The sequence below is a fragment of the Hemicordylus capensis genome, chromosome 4 (assembly GCF_027244095.1).
Source record: "Hemicordylus capensis ecotype Gifberg chromosome 4, rHemCap1.1.pri, whole genome shotgun sequence".
NCBI lineage: Eukaryota > Metazoa > Chordata > Lepidosauria > Squamata > Cordylidae > Hemicordylus > Hemicordylus capensis.
The window spans coordinates 83,249,581-83,259,468 of record NC_069660.1 but is presented as its reverse complement, the minus strand read 5'-3'; the positions used below and the strand labels follow the sequence as shown (position 1 = coordinate 83,259,468).

General features: G+C 51.4%; 1 protein-coding gene across 2 annotated transcripts; it reads right to left on the bottom strand.

The window, feature by feature from the left end:
* Positions 1-1,016: 1,016 nt before the first annotated feature.
* ARTN (artemin) lies at positions 1,017-9,450 on the bottom strand. 2 transcript variants are annotated; one of them, XM_053249776.1, is made up of 6 exons: positions 9,052-9,450; positions 8,703-8,838; positions 7,697-7,764; positions 4,612-4,706; positions 3,511-3,703; positions 1,017-3,195 (listed from the first exon to the last, which is right to left on the bottom strand). In XM_053249776.1, exons 1-6 carry the CDS (start codon positions 9,416-9,418, stop codon positions 2,780-2,782), a joined length of 1,275 nt encoding a protein of 424 aa, XP_053105751.1. In that variant the 5' UTR covers positions 9,419-9,450; the 3' UTR covers positions 1,017-2,779. The 2 variants fall into 2 exon arrangements, with proteins under 2 accessions (XP_053105751.1, XP_053105752.1); XM_053249777.1 differs by having other exon boundaries at positions 4,624-4,706.
* Between the last annotated feature and the right edge of the window lie 438 nt (positions 9,451-9,888).

The following is a 9,888-nucleotide window of genomic DNA, read 5'->3' as shown; positions in this document are numbered from 1 at the left end:
TATGCAAGCTTTCCTACTATGCTGGTGGTGTGAAAATTTGAGCTATGCTATGTGGTTGTCAAAAGAGTCTTAATTGGGTCTTAACACTTAACAACACACACACACACCCCACACACCAACAACAACGGGAGCTGTGTTTGCGAGGGAGGTCCTTTGGAATGTTTTTCTCTTTTGAGAGCTGGATTGATAGGTGCCAGATTAACTTTGGCCCCAAACTGGAAATGTACAATATAGAATCTTCCAGAGACATCTGGCCCAACAAAACCAATGTGGTGTTAGAAGTGAATAAAATAATTGCTGGAATTCCCTGAAGGGCTAGGACAACAGTAGAAGCCCTATGGAGATCAGTGTTCCCTCTAACAGGGATTCCCAGATGTTGTTGACTACAACTCCCATAATCCCCATGCAAAAGCTATTGCAGGTGCGGGTTCTTGGAGTTGTAGTCAACCACATCTGGGAATCCCTGTTAGAGGGAACACTGGTGGAGATGTGAAGAGATTGGAAACTAGTTGTGCTTCTTCCTTAGCCCAGGAACAGCAGATGGATGAGATGGGCAATTTTTGCTGCTCTCTCTTCCTTCCTTCCTGAATACGTCCCTAAAGGTCCCACAGCCCTCAGGAACACATTCCTGCAAGTGAATAGTCCTTCAGGGGGGAGGAGGGAGCATAAAAATTGCCAAAACAAACAACAAGAAACACCTTTCTGTGGTTGTTACTGGGCTGCAGAAGAAGTGCCGCTAGTTTGCAACCTCTTTTCATCTCCGCGGGGCTTCTTCCATAGTCCTAGCACTGAAGAGAATGTCAGCTATGATATTCTAAGCATTTCAGAGAAGGCTTCTAGAATCTCCTTCTATGATATTTGGTAGCCATCCTTAATACTTTACCAACCCTAGATACTCCAGCCAAGTATTTGACTCACACTTGCTGTTGGCACTGTATTTATGAACAGAGTTGGTATGAATATTTATTTTTTCCTTCATTCACACACAAACACACACACAATTTTGTACTGCCTTAACATTTTATTGCTACAGGAAGTCACTGCTGTACAAAAATAGAGTTTATCCAAATGCAAATAAAGGGCAGAGCATATAAAATTAGGAAAGGAGGAAGAGGAAATGCCTTTGCTCAGGCCAAGTGGGGAAAAGGAAGTAGGAACTGCTGGTCACAGGTCCAAAGCATAACATCAGCATCCACTTTAAATTATATTCCAGGCCTGACTTTCAGCATCATAAATAGGTACCACGGGGCGGGGTGTGTGAGTGGGGTGCAAACAAATAAATAAATAAGTTAGAGAATAAATAACTTTGTTCAGAAAGTGTCACTTCCAGGACAAGGTGGACTGATCCACAGAGGTCTTCACCCTGCTGGCCCCACATGATAGCCAACCCAGGGAATGGCAGGGGCTGTTGCTGCCTCCAGTGTCAACCTGACAAATCTATTGGCCAAAATCCAAACCGCTCCTGCTAGTGTGTTAGGGAATGTTGCAAAACAGATTGTTTACACCGGGTTTGGCTTTATAGATGAACCTTTACCTAGGGGAGTAGCAAGGCTGAAATGGGCCCTGGGACAAGAAGTGAAGTAGGGCCTCCTGCTGCCTTCTTCTCCCCAAGCCCCTTGCTTTGCTGCAGAAGCACTATAAGGAGATGGTGAAAAACAAAATATTCTCAACATGCCCTGTCCTTCGTTCTTATACAAATAATATCACACACTCCGTACAATCCTATCAGGAGTTAGCACCTTGCCAGTGAGTTAGGGAGGCAGGAGGGGAGACAGGAGAGAGGGCTGTGTCCCAGCCAGTGGGAGGGGGCCATCCCATGGGTCCAGGGGCTTTTGTTCCCTTTGTTCAAATTATAGCTACACCCCTGACTTTACCCAGCTGCAGATTTCTTGTGCTTTGTGACCATCTTCACATTATCCAGAACCCAGCCTCCGCCTGCAAGGGGCTTGTTCTCACTGAGAGATGCTCTCCAACCAAGCCAAAGGCTCTAAGAATGAAGACCCTCTCAAAACAAATCCTATCCCCAGCAACTGTGGTAACTACCCTAGCAGATAACGGACAGTGAATGGCAATCACTGGACTCCCAGAGCACCAAGAAGGGACAGAGTCACAACTGTGCACTAACTCTAGAGCTTGTACCAAGGTTGCAAAACTGTCCTTCATGTTCAACTTCACTTTCTCCCTATGGATCTAGAACAAGTCTCTAGAGAAAACGGAGCTCATGATCTTGAATAAGGAAGCCCAAGGGAAACACAAGCCAGGCAACTGATGGGGCTAGATGATCCTAGCAAGCGGCTGGCTTCTTTAAACTGTCCAAAGGACCACTGGTAGGGGAGGGCACTCAAGAAGGTGCCCATTTACACAACTCAGGCTTAATCTCTGCCCCTTGAGTAAGAGCTGGGAAACTCCAGCACAGCCTCTCTACTGGAAAAGCGGAGCACAAGCCTGTTGGCAGACCAAGCCTTAAAGGAGATAGGTCCACCCAGAGTGAAGTTGGGCTCTCACAGGCTTGGCTGTCCTGAGTCTTGCCATCCTGTTGCTGGCATGTGGACAGTGGCCTATAAAAATGTCCTGCAGACATGTCCATGCCAAGGGCACCTTGCTCCCTTCCTGCTGATTGTTCCCTCGCTGCTTCTGCCTGGCCTGGAAAGCCCCACCACGACCTGTGCCTCTCCCCATTCTGTGTCTCACAGACAGGGCAGGCTCTTGTCACTGCTGTGGGGTGGGCGTTAACGCCTGACCCCTCGGTGACACTGTGAGCTCCAACAGGCAGCACCCCTCAGCCCACACAACTGCACTTGGTTGCCGAAAGCTTCTCCACAGTCTGCCAGTTATTGCGCACATCCATGAAGGAGATGTCCTCGTACCGAGTGGGGCGGCAGCAGGGGTGGGAGGCGAGATGGTCGTGAGGCTCAATGGTACGTTGCACCAGCAGGCTACTCAAGGTCAGGTCGTAGTTGGTGCGGGCATGCTGGCACGACCCACTGCAGTACTTGAACGGCACGATCTCGTCTGACTCAAAGCCCAGCCCAAGGTCCCGCACCTTTACCATGAGCCTGTGTAGGCGGCAGTTACGGCGGCGGCCCTCACGCTCAGCATTCTTGAATCCTTTCTTGGCCTTGCTGGGACTGGCCGGGGAGCGCTCGGCCCGGAGCAGTTCTGCCATACTCAGCCCTTGCACCGTCATGTTGTCTCCTGCAGGGGTGGGGGTGTCAGAGGTGGAATGTTAAGACCCCAGGACACAGGAAAGAGGGTGTGGGGCTTGGTTGGAGCATGCAGCTCTCTCCTCAACCCTCATCTCTACCCCAATGTCTGTTCTGCTTGCTTCCCAGATGGATGGCCTGTCTGGAGAATGCAGTAGGACCAGAACACATGGGGGAGAGGAAGCGGAGGTCATTTTTTGTATATGAAGGAAGACCCTTGGATTGAGGACTCAAACAGAGAAAGTTCAGCACCCAACCCCAACCCCCAGGCCCCCATCCATTTTCCCCAGGGTGGGGCACTCCCTACCATGCCAGGGGCTCCATGCAGCCAGTGATGGTTCTTCCCTGATGTCTTCCTCGACAGGGGCAGGGCTGGCCATGCCCACACTTCCATAGGAGGGTGCTCCCAATGTCTTGTTGTGATGCCAAATCTGTGGTGTTGCTGTGACTGCCCCGGCAAACAATGACAGCAGGGTGATGGCACCCCACAAAGCCCGTTCCTAGGAAAGAGATGATGACAAATCCCAGTAAATAAGCTCATGGATACTAAGATACAAAGAAGGTAGGAGGACCTTCTTAGAGAGGAGTGTGGGAGTGAAGTGGGGATGCTTCATTCTAGAGTCTTAAGTCTTGCCTACACTTGATTATCTTCCTACATAGGCATAACTTCTGTGTAAGAAAACACAAATCCACCACATCTATCCTGTCCTGTACAAATGTGAGAACATAAAGGTGTCTATTTCAACATATATACACCCAGTGAGCAGCTGCAACCTTCTACACATGCAACAAAACAGGCACAAGTAAGGTCATCACAAAAGATAGCATATACACAGTGTACACAAACTGGCGGCTGCTGCATCACTTCTGTTTGTGTCAGTTAGCAAGTGTCCCCTACTAACTGAGCAAAGAGGCACCTTTTTAAAATGGTGATTCTCTTTATTTAGCAGCAGGATAGCAACTGGCCCTATCCACCCTCAGCACAGCATTCCTCCAGTGGCTATTGCTGGTGGCTGTCTTACGTTTTGTGTTGTTTTTAGATTGTGAGCCCTTTGGGGACAGAGAGCAACTTGATTTATTTATTTATTTATTTATATCTGTGTAAACTGCTTTGACAACTTTTGTTGAAAAGCAGTATATAAATATTTGTTGTATTCATATTGTGTGAGTGTACAAAGTGACCCTCTGAGGCATGGAACCCACACAAGGGAAAAGGCTATCTAAAAGGGAAGCAAATTTCTAGACTCCTGCATTGGAGACCAAGGGGGAGTGATTCATAAAGGTGCCCTATTTTTCATACCTTGAAGAGGTATGAAATCTTCCCATGGAAAACAGCCTCTCTGTCTGTCCATTATTTCTGTAACCACTGCTCCCATGTCAAGATCACCCCCTGGCAAGGCTAACTCACCCTGTATCGCACCTGTCGGATAGGCAAACTCCTGTCGTCAAAGGGAGATCTGTCTGATCTGTGCCTTGGCCCCTCCACTCTCCACTCCATCCTACCTGCAACACAAAGACAGTTCATGAACTGGACCCCACTTTCCTGGTTGGACAACCTACCTTCTACTCTTAGAGCTGGGTGATGATTGGCCCAGTCATACTACATTGCAACATTCTCCAAATAAATGAGTCAACCCAGCTACATAAAGGCAACCCTGATAACCCTTGGAAGATACAGCTATTGTTGGCCTGACCATTTTGTATTTGGGGGTCTGATAGGGGCCCATCCAACAGACACCTTGAGATGGGCCTGTGACAGGAATGGCTGGCCTGAAAAATGAGGCTGGAGTACGAGATGTCCCCATGGATCAGCCTCGAAAATATCTGTTGGCACCAACATCCACAATATTTCACAGCTACCTTGTGAAAACTGACATAAAAGAAATGCAGCATGAAGGAGCACTGTGAGATATAAGAGTGTCTGGGCACCATCCAAGGGGATTCAGCTTGGAAAGTCACTGGCTCTGGAGATTTGGGGCCAGGTCACACAAAACACAGCATGCAAACAAGTGTCTCAGGGAGTTTGTAAAGGCTGTCGCCAGGTTTGCAATCAGGAGCTGCTCACCTGGAGGAGCCACTTACAAGAACTGGTGCCTCCACATAGTTTTACATGCAGCTCCCATTTTTGCATGCTCTCAGCAGCCCTTCCCTTTTGCAAATCACTTTGTGCCAATCAAAGTCAAGATCGCCCAGAACTCTGGATAATTCCCTGCCTCATCATCAAGCAGTCAGCCCCATCTTCTCCCTGCAAGCATCTTCATTTGCCAACACTCACCATCACCTTTCTCCATCCACCCTGCACATGCACCACATCTCTTTCCATCTTTCATCATTTACACTAGCTGCTTCTCTTGCACCATGCCCCCAACTGCATCTTTTCTAACTGGCTAGAAGAGAAGACTTCTCTTTTCACTCAGCATGGAAGCTATCATGCAGAGTGAAGCACTAGAACTTACTTAATTTGGGGGTACATCCTGCTCTCCCACCACCTTCTGACCTGCAACCACATGAAGCAGTTCTCTAGGACACCAGGCACAACCAGAGCATTCTTACAAGGTTTTGTGCAGAAGCTAGGAATAGGAGTATACAGATAGGACAGGGAACCCTTTTGAAGTTCTGCTGTACAAAGTTGTCACCACCTTCCAGATCTTAGCTTGCTATTAGTCTACTTTTGACTAGCATAAATCCTCTCTTGACTAGATAGGACTCCATTCCCTATGGAAGGAAATACCTGAGGTCCTTCCTTGATTTGCAAGGAGATGCACTTTCTCAGACTCCCACAGGGTGGCAACACAGGACCAGAGTTCTGCTTCTTCTGACAACCCACACACAAGAGAGACCTGCTAACTCACCCCAAGGACTGAAAGAGAGACCCTGGGCCTGATTCTTGAGATGGGAACACAGAGTAATCTGAAGTGATTTAGAGGCACAGGTGCTGCCAGGAGTGACCAATGCTTCCTTGAGAATAACTATGAAAAAAAATAAGGGCCTCCAGCAGAAACAAAAGGATGAGCTAGAAGTGATACCCCTATAATTCAGCTCTATCTAGGATGCCCATTTCTGTCTTGGGGCCCACCAGTTTTTTTAAAAAAAGTCTTCCATGGATCAGGCTGTAGACCATTTTCTTTCCCCTTTCTTCCCCAACTGGGACCAGACACAAGTTAATGCTCCAGAGTTTGGACCTCTGTTTACTTTCTTATCTGCCAGCCCATCCATGCAGCCATACATAATTACCCCTGCACAGTTCTCTTAACTATGGAGACATCGAGACACAGTGGAAATTGGATTCCATGTCTTCAAAGCCAACGCCAAGCCAGCATAGTAACCACACTAACTATGGGGCTTCTGGGAATCATCAGTTTCCAGCAACAACTCTGAAGGCTTCAGAGATATACATAGTTCCCCTTTCCCAAGACCTTTGGGTGGAGAAGCCATGCCTCCCCTGCCTATTAAGGAAAAGTCACATGGCCTTCATTTAACTCATATTCATTAGAGCAAGTATCAGAAACTTGGACCAGAACTGGCACTGCCATGGGGAAGAGAAGGGACACAGCCTTCATTCCTAGGAAACTCCAAGGGGACTGAGAAAAACTTCCTTGGAATTGGCAGCGGTGGGGAAATGTTTTATCTACTGAATTGTTAGCTGTAAACTGAATTCAGGAGCTGGACTGAAAGGGCCACACAAGTCCATTAGGCGAGTTCCTGAAGATTCCCACCTGGCATGTATTAGCACGCATGGCAGAGACCATGCCAAAGGCAGCTGTTTCTGCCACCCATGACCCAGCTGTTTCCTATGAGAGATGAAGGGCTGTTGTGCTGCAGTCACAAATCAGGGGGAAATGTTTGGAGCAGATTTTGCAAGAGCCAAGCCGGCAATCAAAGCACATCAGACCATGGATTCTGGTTAAAGACCACTTGGCAGTCTCCGTGCAATGGACAGTAAGGAAGAAATGGGCAGTTTCAAGCCAGCAGTTCATGGACAGGCCATGAGGCCACCTCCAGGTGACTGCAGGGATGCTTGTACCTGAAGACCTTCCAAGCCCCTCAAGCATCTCTCCTGGATGAATATGGGCAGAGGAGAGAAGGCAAGCTCCTCTCTCAGGTGTCTTAAACTGTCATGACAAGCTAAGGTGGTAGCTCTTTCAGCCCAGGGAAGAGCTGCAGATTATTATTTTGTTAAGGAAACCAGTCTGAAGACTGATATTTACTTTCCAAAACAAAGCGATGTTAGCTTCCATGGAGCTGGTGAGCAGCCAATACACCACCCAACCCCATGCAAGCCTCAACATCCTGCTCACCTTGCAAAGCAGGGGTTCTCAACCTGTGATACTCCAGATGTTGCTCCCATCACCCCCAGCTACAATTTATTGTGGCTGAGTATGATGGGAGTTGCAGTCCAACAACATCTGGAATACCACAGGTTGGGAACCTGAGATGATTGAGAAATGTGCTGCCCTGGAAAACTAGAAAACTAGCTAGAAAAACAAACTGACCTGTTGAGACGGAAATCTCATCTCTGGATCCCAACCACAAGAGCCATCCTGCATAGCCATCATCTTGTCTACAACAAACACAGCATCAGTCCCACAAAACAGGGAGCACGAAACTCAGCAGGCACACAGGCTAATGCCAGAGTTGCAGCCCGATGCTACATTCCCTTGGTAGTAACCGAAACACCGTTTGAGCAGGAGTACTTTGCCAGGAGGCACAAGAGAAGCAACTCCAGGATCTTCCACTGCTTCAGGAAGACTAGGCAACCTTACTCCAGTGGTGGTGGAGAGTGGAAAGTAGTCTCCGTGCCTGAAGTGAAAGGGAGACATTTCTCAAGCTATGATGGTGTCAGGCACTGTGTGGAACTTCTTGGCTCTCACTCTCTCTGGAGAGAGCCACCTCACTTACGGGGCCGCCTATCCTGAAACTACATGGGGTGCAGGAAGCCAGTCCTGCCCGAAAGGCCTGGACTGAAAGTCCTTTGTGAGAAAACCCAGACAAAGAAGCCCCAGAAGCAAACAGGACTCTGGATCACTGTTCTCACCATCAGTGAAAGGGGGGAAACCACCCTTAGGAGAGGGGGGCAGGCCAAGATCTGGAGCGGGTTCCACCTCTCTCTCTCTCTCTCTCTCTCTCTCTCTCTCTCTCTCTCTCTCTCTCTCTCTCACACACACACACACACACACACACACACACACACGTTGCTTCCTAGAGAAGCTGCCTGGACAAATATGCACTGGAGCCCCGACCCAAGGCACACCTGATCAGATGAGGCCAGGATGGGGTGCGGGGCTTAACCAAGAGAGACCATGATGAGATTTGAGCCAGCCTAGGGAATAAAAGCGTCCAAGGCTCTGCCTCTTCTCCAAGACTTCGCCCAGCCTGCCATTCCCTCTTCACCACAGGATCTTCTTCAGACCCAGCCGGTCTCCCGAGTCCTTACACTTTAGCCCCAGCTCCCGCCCCGAGTCGGGAAGGCGCAAGGATTTTCCTTCCCGCCCTACTCACCGTGCGCTCCGTCTTGGTCGATCGGGCGCTGCCTGCTGCGCGCGGCTCTCCAGGGACCATATTCCGAGAATCGGGGCCGGGAAGCGCCTCCCTCTGCCCGCGGGTCCCGGCCCTTCCAGGGCATCGAATCCGCTCCCTGCACCGGAGATACACGGTCACTGGTGGCCAGGTCAGAGCGTCAGGCAATGCTCTCTCCCGGAGCGGCGACGGAGCGGGCCCCCTTCTCTTCTTCAGACGGCCACGGATTTCGCCTCTTCCCCCTCCGGGACGGATCCCGGGACAGCCAGGCATGCAAACACACACCCCTTTCTTCGAGACGGACGGACAGCCAGCCAGCCCCTTCTCTTACCTCCGGGCGGCGGCACTGGCAGTGAGGGAGCTGCTCCTGCGCTCAGCCGACCCCGGGAGCCATGGCCCGGCCAGGCCCGGATCGCTCCCTTGGGCGTCCGACACTCACGTTGTCCGCATGGCCAGCAGGTGCCCGGCGGGCTCAGCGCCCCCCTGCGGGGAAAGGTCTGGTTAGAAGAGCGGCTGGCGTCCTGGCCGGAGTCGGGAGGGCGGCCCCGATCCCGGGATCCCCATCCACGCGGGGCCGGACTCACCGCAGGCGGCGGGGGAGGAAGCCAGGTGGGCGCGCGGCCCGCGGGGTTGGGACCTGTGGCCGGTGGGACTCCGGGACAGGCGGCCTCTGGGAGGGGGGAAGGAGCCGGCTCCATCTCAGCAGCATTTGGCAGTGTTTGGTGTCAAATTCCAGCCTCCACCGTCACCTGATCCCCGGGGCGGGGCGGGCGGGGCGGGGGCAGCCGGATCCACGGGCGGGATCTCACACCCACCCGCGACGGGCGCAGACCCCGCCCCCCTACTGTGCCTCTCTCGGGCTCCTCGCAGCCCCCGCGACGGCTGCCTGGTGCCTCCGGACAGGGCGGCCAGCAGCCTCCTCCACTGCTGCCTGTCAGAGCTGCTTCTCTTTCGCCGTCCAGGTGCTGGGGAGCGCCCGCAGAGGTGCTCCCAGCCTGGGGAACTCAGGGCCACAGGCATGGCCGTCCTTTGCGGTGGCGGGGTGCTCGGAGCTCTGGTCAATGCGCGGGGGGCGGGCCCTGGCGGGAGGTGGCAGCAGCAGCAGGGAGGTTTGGGGCCCCAGCCACCTCTCACTGCTGCCAGCTGAAGCGTGCCTTCCCCCACCCCA